At 43.8% G+C, this 27,392-nt stretch overlaps 1 protein-coding gene across 1 annotated transcript in view; it reads left to right on the top strand.

The window, feature by feature from the left end:
• The window catches only part of LOC106579066 (uncharacterized), a 52,990-nt gene that overhangs the window by 20,150 nt on the left and 5,448 nt on the right, over window positions 1-27,392 (top strand). The window contains exons 2-4 of the mRNA XM_045702598.2: window positions 9,120-9,460; window positions 13,114-13,198; window positions 13,474-13,603. Of these exons, the coding sequence (XP_045558554.1) occupies window positions 9,120-9,460; window positions 13,114-13,198; window positions 13,474-13,603 (556 nt within the window). The remainder of the gene's footprint in view (window positions 1-9,119; window positions 9,461-13,113; window positions 13,199-13,473; window positions 13,604-27,392) is intronic.

Genomic DNA, 27,392 nt, shown 5'->3' on the forward strand with positions numbered 1-27,392 from the left:
AATCTTTCATACCTTCTCCAGAACACAAATGTCGCTTAGCTCCCCAATTCTGTGAGTTGGAAGAATTTCCTGTGTCTCTCTATGGGCCATGTGGCAAGAGATTCTCCTCTTAGAGTTTGTACAACTCCTTCACACAGGGCCTGGGTGAGGGGAGGTAGGTTGGGGGATGGTGCAAGGGGGGAGGGGGTCAACTGTCCTCCCTGTACTCAAAGAGGCCAACGTCATGACAGTATCAAGATAAAAACAGATATTCAAAAAATGTGGTTAAATAATTTCCAACTCACTACAAGTATGGTACTATGCTGAGAAACAGACAGGCAACACTAAGAAGTTCTGTGAATCTTCTCCTATATGGCATAACCATAACCTGCTGACAAACAATTTGTGTACCTTGCCTTTTGTGTACCCATTGTGGGTGGATAAGGGTGTGCATACCTTACGAGACATGTATAATGATAAGGGGATAATACCTTTCCAGGACCGCAAACAAATGTATTCACTTCCAGACTTTTCATGGTTACTTTATCTACAATTAAGATCTTCGTTAAAAGCTTATGGTGTACCATGGGATGCCCCGTTAACATCCCATATAATGCTTACATGGATAGACCCCTCATTAACCTCTATGGGCAAGGCGGGACGAATTCGTCCCACCTACGTAACAGCCACCTGAATTCAGTGGCGCGATTTTTGAATCGTTTGAAATACTATTACTTCAATTTCTCAAACATATGACTATTTTACAGCTATTTAAAGACAAGACTCTCCTTAATCTAACCACACTGTCCGATTTCAAAAAGGCTTTACAACGAAAGCAAAACATTAGATTATGTCAGGAGAGTGCCCAGCCAGAAATAATCAGACACCCATTTTTCAAGCTAGCATATAATGTCACAAAAACCCAAACCACAGCTAAATGCAGCACTAACCTTTTATGATCTTCATCAGATGACACACCTAGGACATTATGTTATACAATACATGCATGTCTGTTCAATCAAGTTCATATTTATATCAAAAAACAGCTTTTTACATTAGCATGTGACGTTCAGAAAAAGCATACCCCCGCAAACTTCCGGGGAATTTACTAACAGTTTGCTAAATTACTCACGATAAACGTTCACAAAAAGCATAACAATTATTTTAAGAATTATAGATACATTACTCCTCTATGCATTCGATATGTCCGATTTTAAAATAGCTTTTCGGATGAAGCACATTTTGCAATATTCTAAGTACATAGCCCAGCCATCACGGCTAGCTATTTAGACACCCGGCAAGATTAGCCTTCACCAAAATCCTATTTCCTATAAGAAAAATGTTCTTACCTTTCCTGTTCTTCGTCAGAATGCACTCCCAGGACTTCTACTTCAATAACAAATGTAGGTTTGGTCCCAAATAATCCATCGTTATATCCAAATATCCTCTGTTTTGTTCGTGCGTTCTAGACACTATACGAATGGTAAATAACGGTCGTGCGCATGGCGCATGGCGTGACAAAAAAATGTCTAAATATTCCATTACCGTACTTCGAAGCATGTCAACCGCTGTTTAAAACCAATTTTTATGCCATTTATCTCGTAGAAAAGCGATAATATTCCGACCGGGAATCTGCAATAAGCTAAACAGCCGAATGAAATTTCTCCACGGGGGCGAATCGTGCACGCGCCTCATTCAATGGTCCTCTGATCGGCCACTTGGATAAGGCGATAATCTGTTTCAGCCAGAGGCTGCCTCGTCATCGTTCAGGTTTTTCCCGGGTTCTGAGAGCCTATTGGAGCCCTGGGAATTGTCACGTTACAGCTAAGATCCTTACTCTTCAATAAACAGATGCAAGACGCACGACTCCTTGTCAGACAGGCCACTTCCTGCATGAAACCTTGTCAGGTTTTTGCCTGCCATAGGAGTTCTGTTATACTCACAGACACCATTCAAACAGTTTTAGAAACTTTAGGGTGTTTTCTATCCAACCCTGAACAATAATATGCATATTCTAGCTTCTGAGTTGGTGTAGGAGGCAGTTAAAAATGGGCACATATTTTTTCCAAAATTCTCAATACTGCCCCCTAGCCCAAACAGGTTAACTTCTAAAATGGTCTCTGGCACTTATGATTGCCTGATGTCTGTTAAATGCTCTACATTGGGTGTCTGTAGTATGGAACCGTGAAATGCAGGGATTGGGGCACAACCTGAACTGCAATACCATTTGAGAAATGTTTTTGTTACCTATAAAAACCCAGCACACCAGTTTATACATTATAAGCTTATACAGTGAGGGAAAAAAGTATTTGATCTCCTGCTGATTTTGTACGTTTGCCCACTGACAAAGAAATGATCAGTCTATAATTTTAATGGTAGGTTTATTTGAACAGTGAGAGACAGAATAACAACAAAAAAATCCAGAAAAACGCATGTCAAAAATTGTATAAATTGATTTGCATTTTAATGAGGGAAATAAGTATTTGACCCCTCTGCAAAACATGACTTAGTACTTAGTGGCAAAACCCTTGTTGGCAATCACAGAGGTCAGACATTTCTTGTAGTTGGCCACCAGGTTTGCACACATCTCAGGAGGGATTTTGTCCCACTCCTCTTTGCAGATCTTCTCCAAGTCATTAAGGTTTCGAGGCTGACATTTGGCAACTCGAACCTTCTGCTCCCTCCACAGATTTTCTATGGGATTAAGGTCTGGAGACTGGCTAGGCCACTCCAGGACCTTAATGTGCTTCTTCTTGAGCCACTCCTTTGTTGCCTTGGCCGTGTGTTTTGGGTCAATGTCATGCTGGAATTTTTACATTTTAAATTTTATTTTATCGTTATTTTACCAGGTAAGTTGACTGAGAACACATTCTCACTTACAGCAACAACCTGGGGAATAGTTTCAGGGGATAGGAGGGGGATGAATGAGTCAATTGTAAGCTGGGGATGATTAGGTGGCCATGATGGTATGAGGGCCAGATTGGGAATTTAGCCAGGACACCAGGGTTAACACCCCTACTCTTACGATAAGTGCAATGGGATCTTTAATGACCTCAGAGAGTCAGAACACCCGCTTAACGTCCCATCCGAAAGACAGCACCCTACACAGGGCAGTGTCCCCAATCACAGCCCAGGGGCATTGGGATATTTTTTAGACCAGAGGAAAGAGTGCCTCCTACTGGCCCTCCAACACCACTTCCAGCAGCATCTGGTCTCCCATCCAGGGACTGACCAGGACCAACCCTGCTTAGCCTCAGATGCAAGCCAGCAGTGGGATGCAGGGTGGTATGCTGCTGGCATATGGTATGCTTGCATATGGTGGTATGCTGCTGGATGGAATACCCATCCACGACCCATTTTCAATGCCCTGGCTGAGGGAAGGAGGTTCTCACCCAAGATTTGACGGTACATGCCCCGTCCATCGTCCCTTTGATGCGGTGAAGTTGTCCTGTCCCCTAAGCAGAAAAACACCCCCAAAGCATAATGTTTCCACCTCCATGTTTGACAGTGGGGATGGTGTTCTTGGGGTCATAGGCACCATTCCTCCTCCTTCAAACACGGCGAGTTGAGTTGATTCCAAAGAGCTCCATTTTGGTCTCATCTGACCACAACACTTTCACCCAGTTGTCCTCTGAATCATTCAGATGTTCATTGGCAAACTTCAGACGGGCATGTATATGTGCTTTCTTGAGCAGGGGGACCTTGCGGGCGCTGCAGGATTTCAGTCCTTCACGGCGTAGTGTGTTACCAATTGTTTTCTTGGTGACTATGGTCCCACCTGCCTTGAGATCATTGACAAGATCCTCCCATGTAGTTCTGGGCTGATTCCTCACCGTTCTCATGATCATTGCAACTCCACGAGGTGAGATCTTGCATGGAGCCCCAGGCCGAGGGAGATTGACAGTTCTTTTGTGTTTCTTCAATTTGCGAATAATCGCACCAACTGTTGTCACCTTCTCACCAAGGTGCTTGGCGATGGTCTTGTAGCCCATTCCAGCCTTGTGTAGGTCTACAATCTTGTCCCTGACATCCTTGGAGAGGTCTTTGGTCTTGGCCATGGTGGAGAGTTTGCAATCTGATTGATTGATTCTGTGGACAGGTGTCTTTCATACAGGTAACAAACTGAGATTAGGAGCACTCCCTTTAAGAGTGTGCACCTAATCTCAGCTCGTTACCTGTATAAAAGACACCTGGGAGCCAGAAATCTTTCTGATTGAGAGGGGGTCAAATACTTATTTCCCTCATTAAAATGCAAATCAATTTATACATTTTTTTTATGTGTTTTTCTGGATATTTTTGTTGTTATTCTGTCTCTCACTGTTCAAATAAACCTACCATTAAAATGATAGACTGATCATTTCTTTGTCAGTGGGCAAACGTACAAAATGAGCAGGGGATCAAATACTTTTTTCCCTCACTGTACATACCCCAACCAGAAGCCATGGATTACAGCCAACATCCACACTGAGCAAAAAGGTAGAGCGGAACTCTAACCCAGATGCTTATAAGAAATCCCGCTATGCCCTCTGACGAACCATCAAAAAGGAACAGGAAAAGCGTCAATACAGGACTAAGGTTGAATCCTACTACACCGGCTCCGACGCTCGTCGCATGTGGCAGGGCTTGCAAACTGTTACGGACAACAAAGGGAAGCACAGCCGCGAGCTGCCCAGTGACACAAGCCTACCAGACGAGCTAAATTACTTCTATGCGCGTTTCGAGGCAAGCATCACTGAAGCATGCATGAGAGCACCAGCTGTTCCGGACGACTGTGTGATCACACTCTCCGTAGCCGATATAAGACCTTTAAACAGGTCAACATTCACAAGGCAGCAGGGCCAAACGGATTACCAGGATGTGTCTTTACTGACATTTTCAACCTGTCCCTGACCGAGTCTGTAATACCAACATGTTTCAAGCAGACCACCACAGTCCCTGTGCCCAAGAACACCAAGGTAACCTGCCTAAATGACTACCGATCCATAGCACTCAAGTCTGTAGCCATGAGGTGCTTTGAAAGGATGGTCATGGCTCACATCAATACCATTATACCAGAAACCCTAGACCCACTCCAATTTACATTCTGCCCCAACAATCTCTATTGCACTCCACACTGCCCTTTCCAACCTGGACAAAAAGAACACCTACATGAGAATGCTATTCATTGACTACAGCTTAGCGTTCAACACCACAGTGCCCTCAAAGCTCATCACTAAGCTAAGGACCCTGGGACTCTGCAACCCTGATCCTGACGGGCCTCCCCCAGGTGGTAAGGGTAGGTAACAACACATCTGCCATGCTGATAATGAGCAAGCCTTCCTTCATGACCTGGCCTCTGTAGATTGGTATAGATTCAGCTTGATCCCCTCTGTCGAAGAAGTTTGGACCTTCTTTTTTTATATTTTCAGTGGTTTTGTTGACAAACCCACCCCCAAAAAGAAAATGAAAATGAAAAACAGCCCCTGGTTTGACCGTGATCTGGCGGAGTTACTCCACCTCAAGAATTCCATTTGGCGAAACGCTCTAACCTCAAGAAGTTCTGGAAAACGGTTAAAATCCTGGAGAACAAACCCTCCTCCTCACAGCTGCCCATGTCCCTTAATGTTGATGATGTGGTTGTTACTGACAAGGAGCACATGGCTGAACACTTTAATCAACACTTTATTAAGTCAGCATTCATATTTGACTCAGCCATTCCTCCTTGCCTGTCCAACATTTCCTCATCTCCCACCCCTTCTAATGCAACTAGCCCCGATGCTCCTCCCTATTTTCCCCCTGCCTCGCTACAAAGTTTCTCCCTGAAGGCGGTCACTTAGTCCAAGGTGCTAAAGCAGCTCCTTAAACTTGACCCAAAAAAACTATCTGTGTCAGATGGTTTAGACCCTTTCTTCTTTAAGGCTGCTGCCCATATCATCGCCTATCCTAGCTCGGAACTTTTTAACCTGTTTCTCCTCTCTGGGGAGGTTCCCATTGCTTGGAAGGCAGCCACGGTGCATCCTTTATTTAAAGGGGCAGATCAAGCTGATCCTAACTGTTATAGGCCAATTTCCATTTTGCCATGTTTATCAAAAGTGTTGGAAAAACGTGTCAGTAATCAACTGACTGGCTTTCTTGATGTCTATAGTATTCTCTCTGGTATGCAATCTGAACAATCAGAACATCTGCTGTCTCAGCCACTGCCTGTCACCAAGGGAGCACCCCAATGCTTGATCCTAGGCCCCACGCTCTTCTCAATTTACATCAACAACATAGTTCAAGCTCTCTCATCTATTTATATGCAGATGATACAGTCTTATACTCAGCTGGCCCCTCCCCGGATTTTGTGTTAAACGCTCTACAACAAAGCTTTCTTAGTGTCCAACAAGCTTTCTCTACCCTTAACCTTGTTCTGAACACCTTGAAAACAAAGGTCTTGGGGTGTGATTACTACCTCTGAGGGTTTAGAACATGTGGTAGTCACCTCATACAAGTACTTGGGAGTATGGATGGACGATACACTGTCCTTCTATCAGCACATATCAAAGCGGCAGGCTAAAGTTAAATCTAGACTTGGTTTCCTCTATCGTAATCGCTCCTCTTTCACCCCAGCTGCCAAACTAACCCTGATTCAGATGACCATCCTACCCATGCCAGATTACGGAGACATAATTTATAGATCGGCAGGTAAGGGTGCTCTCGAGCGGCTAGATGTTCTTTACCATTCGGTCATCAGATTTGCCACCAATGTTCCTTATAGGACACATCACTGCACTCTATACTCCTCTGTAAACTGGTCATATCTGTATACCCGTCGCAAGACCCACTGGTTGATGCTTATTTATAAAACCCTTTTAGGTCTCACTCCCCTCTATCTGAGATACCTACTGCAGCCCTCATCCTCCACATACAACACCTGTTCTGCCAGTCACATTCTGTTAAAGGTCCCCAAAGCACACACATCCCTGGGTTGCTCCTCTTTTCAGTTCGCTGCAGCTAGCGACTGGAACGAGCTGCAAAAAACACTCTTACTGACAGTTGGGGCTGCTTCGTGTGATGTATTGTTGTCTCTACCTTCTTGCCCTTTGTACTTTTGTCTGTGCCCAATAATGTTTGTACCATGTTTTGTGCTGCTACCATGTTGTGCTGCTGCCATGTTGTGTTGCTACCATGTTGTTGTCATGTTGTGTTGCTACCATGCTGTGTTGTCATGTGTTGCTGCCATGCTATGTTGTCATCTTAGGTCTCTCTTTATGTAGTGTTGTGGTGTCTCTCTTGTCACGATGTGTGTTTTGTACTAGATTTTTATTTTATTTTTAATCCCGGCCCTTGTCCCCGCAGAAAGCCTTTTGCTTTTTAGTAAGCCATCATTGTAATTAAGAATTTGTTCTTAACTGACTTGCCTAGTTAAATAAAGGTGAATATATATATATATATATATATATATATATATATTTTAAATCCTCAACACGGTGGCCCCTCAGGGGTGCGTGCTCAGTCCCTTCCTTTACTTCCTGTTCACTTCCTTGACTGCATGGTCAAGCACGACTCCAACACCATCTTTAAGTTTCCTGACGACACAACAGTGGTAGGCCTGATCACCGACAACGATGAGACAGCCTATAGGGAGGAGGTCAGAGACCTGGCAGTGTGGTGCCAGGGTAACAACTTCTCCCTCAACATGATCAAGACAAAGGAGATGATTGTGGACTACAGGAAAAGGAGGGCCGAGCATGCCCCCATTCTCATCGACGGGGCTGTAGTGGAGCAGGTTGAGAGCTTCAAGTTCCTTGGTGTCCACATCACCAACGAACTATCATGGTCCAAACACACCAAGACAGTTGTGAAGAGGGCACAACAAAACCTATTCCCCCTCAGGAGACTGAAAAGATTTGGCATGGGTCCCCAGATCCTCAAAAAGTCCTACAACTGTACCATCGAGAGCCTCCTGACTGGTTGCATCACCACCTGGTATAGCAACTGCTCGGCCTCCGACCACAAGACACTACAGAGGGTAGTGTGTACGGCCAAATACATCATTGGGGCTAAGCTTCCTGCCATCCAGGACCTCTATACCGGGCGGTGTCAGAGGAAGGCCCTAAAAAATTGTCAAAGACTCCAGCCACCCTAGTCATAGACTGTTCTCTCTGCTACCGCACGGCAAGCGGTATCGGAGCGCAAAGTCTAGGTACAAAAGGCTTCTTAACAGCTTCTACCCCCAAGCCATAAGACTCCTGAACAGCTAATCAGATGGCTACCCAAACTATTTGCATTGAACCCCCGCCTCCCATTTTTACGCTGCTGCTACTCTTTGTTTATTATCTATACATAGTCACTTTACCTCTACCTTCATGTACATATTACCTCAATTACCTCGACTAACCTGTGCCCCCACACATTGACTCTGTAACGGTACCCGCTGTATATAGAGTCGTTACTGTTATTTTATTGTTGCTCTTGAATTTTTATTTTTTAATTATTTTTTACTTCAGTTTATTTATTAAATACTTTAATACTTATTCTTCTTAAAACGGCATTGTTGGTTAAGGGCTTGTAAGTAAGCATTTCACTGTAAGGTCTACACCTGTTGTGTTCAGCGCATGTGACAAATATAATTTATTTTGATCTACTCACCTTCGCACGCCGATTCATGGATCGTCTATAGCCGGGTTGCATCCGGTTTACACAACCCAACTTCACACACGCATTAGGACTCAGTGCGCACAGGGAGCAGCGCGAGCTGCGACAACATCGTCACGTCATCCAAAAACATGGCAGACGTATGATGAAAATAAAATGTTCATATCTTCGACTGTGAGTGATGTTTTGTGCACAAACATGATAACCAAAGTGTCTTATTAGGAATTTTGAAATCTAACTTCTCTATGTTCAATACCGGAACCCTGTCCCCTTGCTCGCTCATCGCAATGGTGTGTTTGAGCAGTAAGGATAGTGAAGTTGACTGTAGACATAAGTTGGCGAGGTGCATCTGTGACAGCCGAAAGTCAGTCACTGTAGTCTAAAGTGGTTTTCCAACAGCAAGGCTCAGATCAACATGGCAGTGTCAACATAGCTGCTATTGTGTAAGTTTTTCTTTATAAATACCTTTGATCTATAAAGTTCATAAAGAAAATCTATATTACATCTCATGTTCTCCTATCCAGATGTCTAACAATGCCACTGCAGCCTCCAGGAGAGGAGTCTTTCAAGCTCATGGTGATGGTGAAGAAGAGTCTAAACAACCCAGTCGTAGCTACATGCTGAGTGACTTTGACTCAGACCCTGGATCTGAGACTGATCCTGACAGTGAAGAAGCAGAGAGTGAAGCAGAATTAGACACAGAACCAGACACACATAAAGAGAGTGCCACAACTGGTCCAGAACTCACTGAATTGAGAGATATAGGTAAAGGCCCACAGACCAATGTCTATAAAGAGGAGGCGTACATAAGTACTACACACACCCAGCCTAAAACCAAAGGAGAGCTCCACATTCACTCTGTGTTGTAAGTAGATTAAGCCGTGTGTGTGTGTGGGTGTGTGTGCGCAGAGATACCCATCTAAACAAATTATTAAAATAAACTACAAAGTTCTGTTGCCAAAAATGTGTTTGTATTTTAAAACACAGAAAATACAAAAGTCGATTTTACTTTTGTACCTAATTCACCCCATTATCCTTGCTCTGGAAGTGCTTTCTTTCAAGCTCCTCCACTCATCCACCAACACCTCTCATGGCCTCACACGATAGTGCCATAAGACTTCTGATACCAATGCATTACATTTGGGATTGTAGGGCCCAAGAAATTTTGAACCGCTATTAAAAAAATCATTGTAGAAATGTTTTTTCACTATTTTGAAGATTTTCTGAAGTATCTTGTTGTAACGGCCGTCGTAGGAAGTGGACCAAGGTGCAGCGGGTTGAGTGCTCATTTTAACTTTATTTAGAACACTGACGAAACAAAACAAGAAAACGAACGGACGACAAACAGTAATGCAGGCTACACACAGCTATGCAATAACAACCTCCCACAATTCCCATAACAAACACACCCCTAATTATAGGAACTTCAATCAGAGGCAACGAGAAACTGCTGCCTCCAATTGAAGGCCCCAATCCCAATTAACTAAACATAGAACTAAACACCCTAGATCAGACATAGAAGAACACAACATAGAACATAGACCAAAACCCCGGAAACTCTAAACAAACACCCCTCTACATAAACACACACCCCGAACCACATAAAACAAATACCCCCCCCCAAAGGTGCAGACCCCGGATGCACCTCACACAAAACACAAAAATAACCCCCCCCCCCAAAAAAAAATAATTTAAAAAATCCCAACTAAAGGGAGGGAAGGGAGGGTGGCCACCGTCACCAACGGTTCTTGTGCTACACCCCCCCCCCCCCCCCCAACCCACCTACTGTGGAGGTGGCTCAGGCTCTGGCCTTATTCCCCCACCTAACCAGTCCACCCCTGCTGAATACCTCGGCCTGAAGCGCGTCACTGTAGACCTCGGACTGTAGGGCGACTCTGGGAGCTCCGGACTGTAGGGCGACTCACTCGGTTCCGGACTGTGGGCCGTCTCTCTACGGGGCACTGTCGCCGGACGCTCTGGACGAGGCACTGTCGCCGGACGCTCTGGATGAGGCACTGTCGCCGGACGCTCTGGACGAGGCACTGTCGCCGGACGCTCTGGACGAGGCACTGTTGCCGGAAGGCCTGATGCGTGGGGCTGGCTTAGGACGTGCCAGACTAAGGACACGCACCACAGGGCTAGTGCGAGGAACAGGGACAGGACGAGCTGGACTGGGCTGACGCACTGGAGGCCTGGTGCGTGGGGCTGGTACTGGAGGTATCAGACTGGAGACACACACCTGAAGGCTAGTGCGAGGAGCGGGAACAGGACGTACTGGACTGGGCTGATGCACTGGAAGCCTAGTGCGTGGGGCTGGTACTGGAGGTATCAGACTGGAGACACACACCTCAAGGCTAGTGCGAGGAGCGGGAACAGGATACACTGGGCCGTCAAGGCGCACTGGCGGTCTCGAGCGCAGTACTGGCACCACCCTTACTGGCTGGATGCCCGCTTTTCCCTGGCAAATGTGGGGCGCTGGCACCGCGCACACCGGCCTGTGAATGCTTGGCCTCAACGCCGTGCGCATCACTCCATAGCACGGGACCTGACCAGTAATAGGCTGCCTCCGATAAGCACGGGGAGTTGGCTTGGGGCTTAACCCTGGCCCAGCCAAACTACCCGTGTGCCCCCCCCCAATTTTTTTTTATTGGGGCTGCCTCTCAGGTTTAAATGCCAACCGTGTACCCCTGTAACAGTCCCGGTCTTCGCTCCACCATCGCCGTTCCTCCCTTGCTGTCTCCTCTATTGATCATATCCCGGCCTCTATTAGAAAAGGGGACCGTCTTAAACAGTTAAACCAAATGGAACGTTTTTGGATTTACAAACTACAGGCCACTAAATACCCGGGTTTAAATGAAGATATGGATTTCTCACCCTTCCTGTAGGGTTGTGATGGGTACATTTGCTGTCATCTAGTGGATATTTTGCTCAATTGCCCTCAGCTATGTTTAGACTCTTGTTGTTCATGTTTTGCTGTGTTCTAGTGTACTATGGAATATATTGCTTTCTTATTCTTGACACTTCTCCCAGACATATTTAAGGTTAGAACTATCTTTCTAAGTGTTCTGATACTTCTAGCTTGGAGTTACATTTGTATGATAACATAGCTACAGTATTTCACTTTAAAGTGTGTATACTATTGCTTACTAGGTGTGTCCAATCAATTTTAACCACTCCCTCTTCAAATTAGGGTTAATTGGAAAAGCTGTTAAAAAGAGAACATTGTATTATTTCTTTGTACTCCCTGACGAAGGCCATGCAGCCGAAATGCGTCGGATTTTTAAAAACATTGTTTCTATTGAACATGCCATACTAATAAAGGCATTTTAATCAATTATATGAAGAGTGCCTTGGTCCTCCTTTCTTTTTGATGACCAACTCACCCCTTTTACCAAAGAGCACCTTCTGTCTACCAACATTTACTATTGTGTACCTTAGTAGCGCTTCCCTTCCTCCTCTTTCTAATAGAACTAAACACCCTAGATCAGACATAGAAATACACAACATAGAACATAGACCAAAACCCCAGAAACTCTAAACAAACACCCCTCTACATAAACACACACCCCGAACCACATAAAACAAATACCCCCCTGCCACGTGCTGACCAAACTACAATAACAAATGACCCCTTTACTGGTCAGAACGTGACACTTGTTACAAATTAACTGGTGATTTTTTTCAGGCCTTTCATATACAGTGCATTCAGAATGTATTCAGACCCCTTGACTTAATCCACATTGTGTTAGGTTACCGCCTTATTCTAAAATGGATTAAATACCAAAAAAATTACGGATTAAGGTACAGAGAGATCCTTTATGAAAATTTGCTCCAGAGCGCTCAGGACCTCAACCTGGGCGAAGGTTCACCTTCCAATAGTACAACAACCCTAAGCACACAGCCAAGACAACGCAGGAGTGGCTTTGGGACAAGTCTGAATGTCCTTGAGTGGCCCAGCCAGAGCCCGGACTTGAACCCCATCGAACATCTCTGGAGAGACCTGAAAATAGCTGTGCAGCGACGCTCCTCATCCAACCTGACAGAGCTTGAGATGATCTGCAGAGAAGAATGGGAGAAACTCCCCAAATACAAGTGTGCCAAGCTTTAGAGTCGTACCCAAGAAGACTCGAGACTGTAATCGCTGCCAAAGGTACTTCAACAAAGTACTGAGTAAATGGTCTGAATACTGATGTTTCAGTTTTTTATTTTTAATACATTTGCAAAAAATACTAAAAACCTGTTTTTGCTTTGTCATTATGGGGTATTGTGTGTAGATTGATGAGGGGAAAAAACGATTGAATCCATTTTAGAATAAGGCTGTAACGTAACAAAATGTGGAACAAGTAAAGTGCTCTGAATATTTTCTGAATGCACTGTACAAATGACAAAATACTCTGTGTGTGTGTGTCTGTGTGTGTGTGTGTCTACATAAAAAATGTCACAATATGCACTGACAATTGACAAATATCCAGAGGTGTGAAGGCCTTCTCCACCTCCATCTCTCTGTCCATGTCTCAGGGAGTGTGGGAGTGAGGTGATGACGTGCCAGTTCAACAATGAAGGGACTCTGTTGGCTGTTGGTCTGAGTGACGGAGCCATCAAGGTATCGGACTTGAACACCTTTTCTGGATTTATGTTCATTAAGGCACACTGTAACAAAACGTTTTGCACCGGACAATGAAAACAAATGTTTCTTATTGAACAAGTGCAGTTAGTATCTCCCCACAATATATTTTTCCTTTTCCTGCCTAATGAACACAACCCCGTTGATATGTGGCCGACCAATTGACGTGTAGGAGAATGATAAATTATAGATCCGTCCTTATAGATCAGTACTTGGGACGTCTGAATTAATTTAACTCCATCTGTCTTTTTCAGCTCTACAGTATGGACAATGGGAATTTTCTACAGACACTAAGGGACAGCAGCAGCATTCTGTCCTCTCTACCAGTTACTGCACTACGATTCACTCTGAGCTCCCAGTCACGTTGTCTCCTGCTGGCTACCTGTGAGTAATACATCTTACTCCCATAGAAATAGAATTACTAGAATGGACATTCAAATTCAAGTCAATGGGTAGACCTGGCTGTGAGTGATACATGTTAGCCCTCTCTGAGGGCCCCTCTCCTGAACAAACATTACTTGTCCTAAAGGGTCACACACTCATAGAAATAGAATGACTAAAATGGGAGAAGCCCTTCAGACCAAGGCAGTTAAGTGCACTCAAGGGTACAATCAATATGTCTGCCATTGTAGACCTGTAATTTCTAATAAATTGACTTGGCAGGAGAGAGAGAAGATTTTAGGCCATGGTGTGGTTTAAGTAATAAACATCTTAGATGCAAGGGCATGGTACTAAATCATGTTTCTTCAATCTCAAATTAGACATTCTCAATGATGTATATATGCATCATTACAAACGTTGATTGATATGAAGCTGATACAACTTTCAGTTGAACAATGAGAACAGTGAGAGTTCTGCTACTTTGTCATGTTTCTGGTACAGTGATGTTCCGCATTTTGAGCCAGTAGAAGATTCAACTGTCACGAGTTCCTAGGGCCTCTGACAATTCTGCATCCTGTATGATTTGAGGCACATGGTGATGGAAAACACTTGTTTACTTCCGACTTTTTAAAGTTATGTGTAAGCAATTAAGCAGGTTACTCGTGTTATGATCGTAAGCAAAGATATGTGAGGATATGACATCTGGGACATCTTGGCATCCGGCTTTGCTCCTCCACAATGCACCAATGTTGGGGAAGCTACTCTGAAAATATAGTTTACCAAGCTACCAATTACTTCACACTAGAAGAAGTTAAGCTACCCTGAAGCCACCCTTAAGAAAAATATAGTATACTTACTAAAGTTACTTAGAAAAAGTAGTTCACTACATCCAAACTACTTTGTGAAAAATTATCATATGTAAATCTGAAATGTCATAAACTACAAATTGCAAGAACAGATCACTTTGGGGTCATACTCTATGTTTAGATCATTTGTAATTTAGCCTATTAAACACACAAAAAAGTTAAAATTAGGCAGGTCTGATGGCGAAAAGTAAATTAAATGATTGTCTAGATTTTATTTTTACAAAAAGAGTAGTGTGTAGTTCCAGTAGTTAGCTACACTACTACATGGCAAAAAAAAGTCATTAACTACTGAAAACACTACCTAGATTTGAATTTACACTGAACAAAAATATGAACGCAACATGTGAAATCTTGGTCCCATTTTTCATGAGCTGAAATAAAAAATTCAAGAAATGTTCCATACGCACCAAAAAAGAAATGTTTGGCACAAATTTGTTTAGAACCCTTGTTAGTGAGCATTTCTCCTTTGCCAAGATTATCCATCTACCTGACAGGTGTGGCATATCAAGAAGATGATAAAACATCATGATCATTACACAGGTGTACATTGTGCTTGGCTGTCTTAATAGGAGAACCCTATTTGGTTTCACGTAGAAGCCTTTTGGGTTTCATGTAGAACCCTCTGTGGAACCCAAAAGTGTTCTACCTGGAACCAAAAAGGGTTATTCAAAGGGTTTTCTTAGCCGAATAACCATTTTAGTTTCTAGATAGCACCTTTTTTTCTAAGTGTGGGGACAATAAAAGGCCACTCTAAAATGTGCAGTTTTGTCAATAACACAATGCCACAGATGTATCAAGTTTTGAGAGAGAGTGCAATTGGCATACTGACTGCAGGAATGTCCGCTAGCTGTTTCCATAGAATTGAATGTTCATTTCTCTACCATAAGCTGCCTCCAACGCTGTTTTAGAGAATTTGGCAGAATGTCAAACCTCCATATCCGGCTTCTTCATTTGCGGCTGATGAAACTGTGGGACAGCTGATGAAACTGTGGGTTTCCACAACTGAATAATTTCTGAAAAACTGTCAGAAACCGCCTTAGGGAATCTCATCTGCGTGCTCGTCGTCCTCACCAGGGTCTTGACCTGACTGCAGTTCAGCGTTGTATCCGATTTCAGTGGGCAAATGCTCACCTTCGATGACCACTTGCATGCTGGAGAAGTATGCTCTTCATCGATGAATCCTGGTTTCAACTGTACCGGGCAGATGGCGGACAGCGTGTATAGTGTCGTGTGGGCAAGCGGTTTGCTGATGTCAACGTTGTGAACACAGTGCCTCATGGTGGCGTTGGGGTTAAGGTATGGGCAGGCATAAGCTACGGACAATGAACACAATTGCATTTTATCAATGGCAATTTGATACCATGACGAGATCCTGAGGCCCATTGTCGTGCCATTCATCCGCCGCCATCAAATGGTGGTCACACCAGATACTGACTGGTATTCTGATTCACGCCCCTACTTTTTTTTTAAAGGTATCTGTGACCAACAGATGCATATTTGTATTCCCAGTCATGGGAAATCTATAAATTACAGCCTAATGAATTTGTTTCAATTGACTGATTATCTTATATGAACTGTAACTCAGTAAAACCTTTGAAATTGTTGCATGTTGCGTATTATATATATATTTTTTATAGTTCAACTACCACCAAGCTACTGCAAAATGTAGTTTACCTTTTAGTCATTTAGCAGACAGTCTTATCCAGAGCATACATTTTCATATTTTTTGTACTGGTTCCCCGTGGGAATAGAACTCACAATCCTGGCATAGCAAGCACCATACTATACCAACTGAGCCACATGGGATAAATTACTTCTTTAATTACTAATTTAATTAGTTAAATTACTAGTTGAACTACTCTGCAACACTGCTACTAACCTTGAATGGGAATGACTGTTCTAGTCATTCTAATTCTATGCACAATAACAAGTCTGTTTTTGTTCCACGCAGACTTAGTCAAAATGCTCAGATTTCAACTGCTATCGTCACTCAAAATGCTTCTGACTGAACTAATGTGATTCTCAAGGACCGGAGTTGGCTGTCCCAATAGAATAGCCTAAATTCTTCGGGGCATGGACTCTACAAGGTGTCGAAAGCGTTCCACAGAGATGCTGGCTCATGTTGACTCCAATGCTTCCCACAGGGGTGTCAAGTTTGCTGGATGTCCTTTGGGTGGTGGACCATTCTTGATTGACACGGGAAACTGTTGAGCATGAAAAACCCAGCAGCGTTACAGTTCTTGACACAAACCAGTGCGCCTGGCACCTACAACCATACCCCATTCAAAGGCACAATTCAAAAGTGGATTTAACAAGTGACATCAATAAGGGATCATAGCTTTCATCTGGAATCACCCGGTCAGTTTGTCATGGAAAGAGCAGGTGTTCTTAATATTTTGTATACTCAGTGTACAATCACGCCTGACAAGGCCAATGGAATACACCCCTCGTTGGAAGTCCCGCCGTCCACAGGTGATACACGTTAGGTTCGGATTCATTCCTTCAATTTAATACCGCTCTTCATCGAGCCCAGGAACGGGGGGAAAACAGGTGTTGCACCTCGTTTCCCTCCTTCAGGGAACAGTAGTTATAGTCATAATATTACGTTCCCTTTCAGTTGGTCAACTTCAGTACAACATACTATGGAGAAATACAATCACGCCCCAAGCCGACCCCAACAGATACTAAATGAAACAGCCCATGGCAGACCACCCAGATCTGACCCCGCCAGATATGACAGTCTGGGTATTACGCACACGGCACGTTGCCTAGTGAATTTCCCCGGTCCCAGCCATAATAAGCACGCTGTGGGCTACACAGGGAGAAGTGACATCCGAGCGATAAAACCTCACAAAAGTGTATGGTGATGCCCAACTTGCTGCAGCACAAATATCTCCTGTAGTTAACCCTTTAAACAATGCCCTAGATGCTGCCAGACCCCTGGTGCAGTGGGCACGTACACCGCTAGGTAACCCTTGTCCCTTGCTGATAATATGCCAGGGAGATAATCCAGTGGGAGACACGCTGCTTAGAGAGCGCCCTGCTGCGCGGTGGATTATCAAAACAGACAAACAGCTGCTCACATAACCGGATATCCCGCGTCCTTTCAATGTACGTGTGTAAAGCTGGCACTGGACACTGGATATGTAACCTCTGTTGTTTTTCAGAAGGAGGCGAAAAGGAAAATAATTCAAAAGCTAACGACCTATAGGACATAGCCATCACTTTCGGGGTGAAGGCTGCATTTGGACGTAACGTCACCTTAGAGTTGCCTGGGGTGTACAGGAAGGGTGTGCGGATAATGTGTGGAGGTCCCTAGCACATTTAGCCAGGTCCAAAGCCATGAGCAGGGAGGTTTTGTAGAAGAAGATCTTCAGATCCACTGACTCCAGAGGCTCAAAGCTGGTTTTGGAGGTTTTGTAGAAGAGGATCTTCAGATCCACAGACTCCAGAGTGCCTCCAAAACCAGCGCCAAGTCCCATGCAAGTGCATTAGGTTTAGAGACCGGTCTGAGATGGCATAACCTTTCAGGAACCGCACCACCAGGTTTTGAGCCCCCAGTGAGGTTCTGTCAATTCCCACATGACACACTGAGATAGCGGCTATGTGCACTTTTAAAGTGGAGAATGCTTAAAAAGCTCCCGTTGGAACATAAGGATGTCCCTCACAGAGCTCTGAAAAGGAACCAGTCCTTTATCTTAGTACCACAGCTCAAACATTTGCCACTTATAGTCATGCAGCCCTCTCGCCCTTGCAGACTGAATGGTAGCAATAACATTCAAAGGTAAACCTCTAGCCATCAGATTGGCCCTTTCAGGGGCCAGGCCCATAGGAACCAAATCTCCAGCCTCACAAGCCAAACGTGCCCGTGCGCCTGGGACACCAAGTCCCCGTGCAACAGGAGTTGCCACCGGTCCCCACCTAAAAGGCAAACGATCTCTGTGAACTAAGGCTGCCTGCCCCCTGACAATAGCAGAGGGTCCCACCAATGGGCCATAGCCCGTAGGCCTGACAGGGACACCCGAAGCGGCTGTAATAGCTGGTGGCTCGTGAGCATTCTGAGTTTGACTCTGAGGTGCTTGCTGAGGGCACGTAGGTCTAGAATGGGATGCAAAGTCCCGTCCATTTTCGTAACCAGGAAATACAGTCTGTACCAGCCATCCCAGATCTTCAACATAGGAACCACTCGGATTGCCTGCTTCTGGAGACGGGAGGATATTTCCTATCTCAAAACGGAAGCTGAGGCCTCGGGAACAGTCGACGTGATGATGCTGCAGAAGCGTGCGGGACTCACAACAAATTGTAGCCTGTACCCTGGTGTCACTGTTTGCATGATCCAGGGCTACACTGCACATGCGAGCCATTGGTCGGAGCAGACAATGAGACTCCCGTGAAGTGCCATCTGAAGGACTGGGTGGACTGGGAAAGATTCTTCTTCCATTTCCACCACTCTTGAGAACAGTGTGTCTGAATGTGGAGAAGGGACACTTTTCATCGAACTCACAACTCGCGAGAGAAACAACATGTTTGACGCCCGTGAACACTGTGGAACTTTGTTGAAAAAACTGTTTATGTGCCATGGTTTACCTAAAGCCCGGCCCACTCTGGGTACACAGGCTCCGGCGATCAGTGACAGTGCCACTTGGGGTACTGTTGTCACAACGAGCCTCACTCGGTTTAGGCGGGAAGACGTGTTCCGGTAACTGGCTGGCACAAAGCGCTGGACCGCACGCATTAAATATAGACACATAGAAAAAAACGTTATCATGTTGGTTACCCCACCGACCCGTCGTAGGTACAGGCGACAAAGTGCCTAGTAACCTAGCTGGGAATGGGACAGACACAGGGCTCTACAGTGCAGCCATTTTACTCGCAAATGAGCCTAAAAATTGATGTGTGCAAACTGAAAAAGACAAGTATGAGCACATGTGCAAGTTGTGATTTGTTGCAAAAATAAATGCTGCCGTAGCTATTTTCAAAGTATTTCTGACGTTTTGCCTCATAGTTGGTAGCTAATCACACAAAGAACTATGAATCCCATCAAATGAATCTTTCAGCACTGGAACTATTGTTGCTGCACAAGGTATACCACCAACTCATGCAGCAACGGGGCTGAGAGCACTGTGAGTGAAGGGCTGAAAGATTCATTTTTAGCATTGAAGTTGGTCAAATTTACCCGAAAGTCTACTAAAGTGTGACTTTGTGCTCATGTTTCTTGGCTATTTATAGCGTTTTGGTCACACGCTAGGTTGTTTGTCAATGTTAGTTTGAGCTCGCTCAACTACTAGCAAAGAGAAGAGATGTTGGAGAATCTCTGACAGACACACCATGCTAACGGCCCACCCCTTAAAGGGGCAGCTGATCATTTTTGTCTCACCTAAGTTACTGAATATTTGAGGGTACATTGTGCTTGATTGAGCGTGGAACACTCCCAAAAACTTTTATTCATGCACTTTTCGTCATTTCTTATCATAAAAACACTCTTCCTCAAATACTTTCATTGTGCTCCTAAATTTATTTGTGTGAGCCTACATTTTTTGACATAGGAGCACATGTGCTTCTTGTAAAAATGTCAGCGCAGAGCCCTGAGACAGCTCTGAAAAACTGCCCCCTTCTATATTAACATACAGGGGTGAATCATAATTGACTCTAATTCCCAGGAATGAAAAGCATTGAGCTGACAACAGACAGCTCATTTCAGGGATCATATGATACTGTGTGTGGGATAATAGCGTGGTCGTGTCCAACCCTGCTCGTTCCCTCGACTCCGCTACCAACAACTAATCGCCCATAGAGCCAATAACCTGTATCACTGGACACTTAATAGGGACTAGTGAGCTACAGGCAGGAATCAGCAATGAATACAAATAATGAACTACCTATGGGGAAAGGACGCCTCCTTGTGGCCAGAGACCCTACTTATTACTCTCACCCTGGAGAGATTGATATACCCCTTAAACCCTGTGGAACGCGGGGTAGCAGAGGGGGCAGCTTTAAACATGGACAAGCTTTTTACATATAGTAATAGTCAAAAGTTTGGACACACCTACTCATTCAAGGGTTTTTCTTTATTTTTACTATTTTCTACATTGTAGAATGATAGTGAAGACATCAAAACTATGAAATAACACATGTGGAATCACATATTTTAGATTATTCAAAGTAGCCACCCTTTGACTTGACGACAGCTTTGCACACTCTTGGCATTCTCTCAACCAGCTTCATGAGGAATGCTTTTCCAACAGTCTTGAAGGAGTTCCCACATATGCTGAGCACTTGTTGGCTGCTTTTCCTTCACTCTGCAGTCCAACTCATCCCAAACCATCTCAATTGGGTTGAGGTCGGGTGATTGTGGAGGCCAGGTAATCTGATGCAGTACTTCATCCCTCTCCTTCTTGGTCAAATACCCCTTACACAGCCTGAAGGCGTGTTTTGGATCATTGTCCTGTTGAAAAACAAATGATAGTCCCACTACTAAGCGCAACCCAGATGGGATGGTGTATCGCTGCAGAATGCTGTGATAGCGATGCTGGTTAAGTGTGCTTAGAATTCTAAATAAAGCACAGACAAAGCATCCCAACACCATCACACCTCCTCCTCCATGCTTCATGGTGGTAACCACACATGCGGAGATCATCCGTTCACCTACTCTGCGTCTCACAAAGACAGTGGTTGGAACCAAAAATCTCAAATTTGGACTCATCAGACCAAAGAACAGATTTCCACCAGTCTAATGTCCATTGCTTGTGTTTCTTGGCCCAAGTAAGTCTCTTTTTATTGGTGTCCTTCAGTAGTGGTTTCTTTGCAGCAATTCAACCATCAACGCCTGATTTACGCAGTCTCCTCTAAACAGTTGATGTTGAGATGTGTCTATTACTTGAACTCTGTGAAGCATTTATTTGGGCTGCAATCTGAGGTGCAGTTAACTCTAATGAACTTATCCTCTGCAGCAGAGGTAACTCTGGGTCTTCCTTTGCTGTGGCGGTCCTCATGAGAGCCAGTTTCATCATAGCGCTTGATGGTTTTTGCGACTGCACTTGAAGAAACTTTCAAAGTTTAGCAATTTTCCGGATTGACTGACCTTCATGTCTTAAAGTAATGATGGACTGTCGTTTCTCTTTGCTTATTTGAGTTCTTGCCATAATATGGACTTGGTCTTTTACCAAATAGGGCTATCTTCTGTATACTACCCCTACCTTCTCACAACACAACTGATTGGCTCAAATGCAAATATGAACTTTTAACAAATCACACCTGTTAATTGAAATGCATTCCAGGTGGCTACCTCATGAAGCTTGTTGAGAGAATGCCAAGAGTGTGCAAAGCTGTCATCAAGGCAAATGGTGGCTACTTTGAAGAATCTCAAATATAAAATATATATTGATTTGTTGAACACTTTTTTGGTTACTACATGATTCCATATGTGGTATTTCATAGTTTTGATGTCTTCACTATTATTCTACAATGTAGAAAATAGTAAAAAATAAAGAAAAACCCTTAAATGAGTAGGTGTGTCCAAACTGGTACTGTACGTTGTGTTTCCGTGAGACTGTATAGCCAGAATGAAGCCTGGCCTATTTACAGGCACAGGGGGCTCTGGCAATGGCTGACGTAGTACACCATTTGGACCATAACCAAACGTGGGGGCACTGTTGTCACTGTATTTTGGGGGGAGGGGCGCACTGCTCAGTCAGCCCCATGCCAATGCCCCTCGCTCTGGGGGTTACCCCAGCCAAGTGCTCGGGACCTGCTTCCTCATTGGAGGTGCAAGTAAACCCTGCTTCCTCCAACTCCAGGAATTGAAAATAGGATTGGGGTGCCATAATGCTGGGGGGAAGCTAATAAGATTCACTTGCTGGAAGTTAAGCATGTTAACCGACGTTAGCCAGGAGGATTTTTAGTCTAAGCTAGGCCAGCTAGCCTCTTTGACCACAGCACGGCCCGTTTAGAATAACCAAGCGACTTAACGCTACATATACTAAATAAGAGATGTACTGTACCCCAGAAACTCTACTGTGGGGAGGGAGGAATAGCTAGTAATAGCTAGCTCGCCTCGGCGAGTAGCCAACCTGGCTAGCATACTACGCAGCACTTGTTTAGCCCGGTTTCAGCTACAGTTGAAGTCGGAAGTTTACATACACTTATGTTGGAGTCATTAAAACTCGTTTTTCAACCACTCCATAAATTTCTTGTTAACAAACTCGTTTTGGCAAGTTGGTTAGGACATCTACTTTGTGCATGACACAAGTCATTTTTCCAACAATTGTTTACAGACAGATTATTTCACTAATAATTCACTGTATCACATTTCCAGTGGGTCAGAAGTTTGCATACGCTAAGTTGACTGTGCCCTTAAACACTTTCTGTAAAAATTAGAAAATCTTACCCATATACATCATGGTTGGACATGTCTGTCAGATGCCATGGTTGCCCTTAGTTTGAAGATGTAATCCAGAGACAGGTGTTTTCTCTATCTCCATAGCTATCATACTCGAATTCCACTGATTTCAAAATGCGGTCCTCCAGAAAGTGGAGAGCATACACGTAATGTTAGCTAGCGAGCCAGCCAGCTAACGTTAGCTAGCAAACAGTGCACTTTAACTTGACATTAGGTTTATGCAGTTTTACTACCCGATACATACAAAAACTGTGTTCGACAGGATTGCCTAGACATACTGTTCAGCTGAAGTAGACAGAAGCATGCTACAGTTGAAGTCGGAAGTTTACATACACTTAGGTTGGAGTCATTAAAATGTGTTTTTCAACCACTCCACAAATTTCTTGTGGTTAGGTTAGGACATCTACTTTGTGCATTACACAGATACTTTTTCCAACAATTGTTTACAGACAGATTATTTCACTGTATCACAATTCCCGTAGGTCAGAAGTTTACATACACTAAGTTGACTGTGCCTTTAAACAGCTTGGAATATTCCAGAAAATTATGTCATGGCTTTAGAAGCTTCTGATAGGCTAATTGACATCATTTTAGTCAATTGGAAGTGTACCTGTGGATGTATTTCAAGGCCTACCTTCAAACTCAAAGTGCCTCTTTGCTTGACCTTTGCAGACCTCCACAAGTCTTGTTCATCCTTGGGAGCAATTTCCAAACACCTGAAGGTACCTCGTTCATCTGTACAAACAATAGTACGCAAGTATAAACACCATGGGACCATGCAGCCGTCATACCGCTCAGGGAGGAGACGTGTTCTGTCGCCTAGAGATGAACGTACTGTGGTGTGAAAATTTCTACTCAATCCCAGAACAACAGCAAAGGACCTTGTGAAGATGCTGGAGGAAACAGGTACAAAGGTATCTATATCCACAGTAAAACGAGTCCTATATCGACATAACCTGAAAGGCCGCTCAGCAAGGAAGAAGCCACTGCGCCAAACTGCCATAAAAAAAAAGCCAGACTACGGTTTGCAACTGCACATGGGGACAAAGTTCGTACTTTTTGGAGAAATGTCCTCTGGTCTGATGAAACAAAAATAGAACTGTTTGGCCATAATGACCATCGTTATGTTTGGAGGAAAAAGGGTGATGCTTGCAAGCCGAAGAACACCATCCCAACCGTGAAGCATGGGGGTGGCAGCATCATGTTGTGGGGGTGCTTTGCTGCAGGAGGGACTGGTGCACTTCACAAAATAGATGGCATCATGAGGTAGGAAAAGTACGTGGATATATTGAAGCAAATTCGCAAGACATCAGTCAGGAAGTTAAAGCTTTGTCGCAAATGGGTCTTCCAAATGAACAATGACCCCAAGCATACTTCCAAAGTTGTGGCAAAATGGTATAAGGACAACAAAGTCAAGGTATTGGAGTGGCCATTTCAAAGTCCTGACCTCAATCCTATAGAGAATTTGTGGGCTGAACTGAAGTGTGTGAGAGCTAGGAGGCCTACAAACCTGACTCCGTTACACCAGCTCTGTCAGGAGGAATGGGCCAAAATTCACCCAACTTATTGTGGGAAGCTTGTGTAAGGCTACCCGAAACGTTTGAACCAAGTTAAACAATTTAAAGGCAATGCTACCAAATACTAATTGAGTGTATGTAAACTTCTGACCCACTGGGAATGTGATGAAAGAAATAAAAGCTGAAATAAATAATTCTCTCTACTATTATTCTGACATTTCACATTCTTAAAATAAAGTGGTGATCCTAACTGACCTAAGACAGGGAATGTTTACTCGGATTAAATGTCAGGAATTGTGAAAAACTGAGTTTAAATGTATTTGGCTAAGGTGTATGTAAACTTTCAACTTCACCTGTACATATTCAGATCCTTTGTTTATGAGACTCGAAATTGAGCTCAGGTGCATCCTGTTTTCATTGATCATCCTTGAGATGTTTCTAAAGCTTGATTGGTCTCCACCTGTGGTAAATTCAATTGATTGGACATGATTTGGAAACGCACACACTTGTCCATTGTTAGGTTCTAATTCATAGTAAAAAACTCTATGAACACTATGAAAGCTTAAACAAGTTTATTATTCCCATAGGATCAATACAGCTGCATTAGACAAAACCATTTTCACACAAGCACTGATATTTAACCGTTCCTCATAGGCGGAGAAACGTTGTTCTTTACTGCTAGGCAGGACACTAGTGATAAGCCATACACATTTATATCTCCCTTAAGAGATAAGGTGCTTCTACACCTGCATTACTTGCTGTTTGGGGTTTTAGGCTGGGTTTCTGTACAGCACTTTGAGATATCAGCTGATGTAAGAAGGGCTATATAAATAAATTTGATTTGATTAAGGTGACCCGACCTGACCTCAACCCCCCTCCATCACTAATCCATGGCTCTCTCCCCTTATCAATGCCTGCCAGATGTAATCACTTCCCTGCACTCAACACATTCCAAGCTTAATTGCTCACACTATATACCTTCCTCCTATAACCATTAACTTCTGGTGTAGACCCTCTAAACCACAGCACTCCATTAGTGACATGAATAAGTATATTTTCATATTCTCAGAACCCAACAGTTTAAGGTCCAGAGTTGACAGTGCATGTCAGAGCAAAAACCAAGCAATGAGGTTGAAGGAATTGGCTGTAGAGCTCCAAGGCAGGATTGTGTCGAGACACAGATCTGGGGAAGGGTACCAAACAATTTCTGTGGCATTGAAGGTCTCCAAGAACACAGTGGCCTCCATCATTTTTAAATGGAAGAAGTTTGTAACCACCAAGACTCTTCCTAGAGCTGGCCGCCTGGCCAAATTGAGCAACTGGGGGAGAAGGGCCTTAGTCAGGGAGGAGACCAAGAACCCGAAGGACAACCATCTCTGCAGCACTCCACCATCAGGCCTTTATGGTAGAGTGGCCAGACTGAATCCACTCCTCAGTAAAATACACATGACAGCCCGCTTGGAGTTTGCCAAAAGACACCTAAAGACTCTCAGACAATGAGAAACAAGATTCTCTGGTCTGATGAAACCAAGATTGAACTCTTTGGCCTGAATGCCAAGCATCACGTCTGGAGGAAACGCTCCCCATCCAACCTGAAAGAGTTTGAGACGATCTGCAGACAGGAATGGGAGAAACTCCCCAAATGCAGGTGTGCCATGTTTGTAGTGTCATACCCAAGAAGACTCGAGGCTGTAATTGCCAAAGGTGCTTCAACAAAGTACTGAGTAAAGAGTCTGAATATGTATGTAAATGTGATATTTCTGTTTTTATTCTTTATACATTTTGTAAAAATTGTTTTTGCTTTGTCATTATGGGGTATTGTTTCTAGACTGATGAGGGGGAAAAAATCATACATTTTAGAATAAGGCTGTAACGTAACAAAATGTGGAAAAAGTAAAAAAAAAGGTCTGAATACTTTCCAAATGCACTGTAAATACTTTATTCTAGTCATGTCTCATCCTATATTTCTACTGTTGTACGTATACTGTCTATACACACCATTATATGTTGATATGTTTATATACATTATATGTATATATATATTTATATATATATTTGTATTCCAGTCTCTAACATCGTTCTGATATTTCTTAATAAAAACATGTAATAATATTTGGATTATGTGAGTTGTTTTACATTTTTTATTGCTAGGCATTATTGCAGCGTTGGCGCTATCTCTTCGAGTAGCCTGCCATACCCCAGAGCGCACAGGAGCCAGGTTGGGAGTGGGCAGCCACCACATACCCCGCGCCCAGTTAGACAAGTTCTTTGCTCCGACCACCAATACAACTCTGCTTCCTGCACCTCGGCTAGGCCGGAGGAAAGTCACCATCGGTAATTCCAAGATTTCTCAAGAAATCTTTCCAAAGAGTTTGTACGCAGTACGTGGCAATGCACACATGGAATGGTTCGAGCGAGGGCTGCCTGAGAGTGTTCCAAGCCAAGACAAACTATACATAGATCATGTGTGTCTTTCAGAGAAATGTTATAGTCACATGACTGGGGACATGATCTCGACCCCGAACACAGCTTGTAGCCGTCGTCGTCTCTGTCGTTTTCGTAGCCATCTTACTCATTGCACCAACAAATTGAAGAATAAGTAATTGTTTGTGATTAGAAGACTTACGAAAACAAGTACAAAATTCAGCACACAACATCCAGGGGCTGAGCACACTCTACCACTGTAAAACAATCTAGTTTTCCAATTGTTTGTTTTACTAGCGTGAATCGTTCCTGTTCACGCCGACGTGAAGAAAGGAATAATTGAAGGAATGAATCCGAGCCTCATGCTTATCACCTGTGGAAGGTGGCCTTGTCAGGCATGATTGTATATCCTTCAACCAAAGCTGCGAGAGTGCGACTCCCCGTAGTATGTTGTACTGAAATTGACCGATTGTTAGAGAGCTATTGATAGACATGCATCACTGGGATTCTCTAAGATACAGAAAACTATAAAAGTATCTATTTCATGTACAGTATGTTTCGTACTTTGGGTCTCCTGGATCCCAGAC

This window comes from Salmo salar, chromosome 19 (assembly GCF_965601325.2).
Source record: "Salmo salar chromosome 19, fSalSal1, whole genome shotgun sequence".
Taxonomy (NCBI): Eukaryota; Metazoa; Chordata; class Actinopteri; order Salmoniformes; family Salmonidae; genus Salmo; species Salmo salar.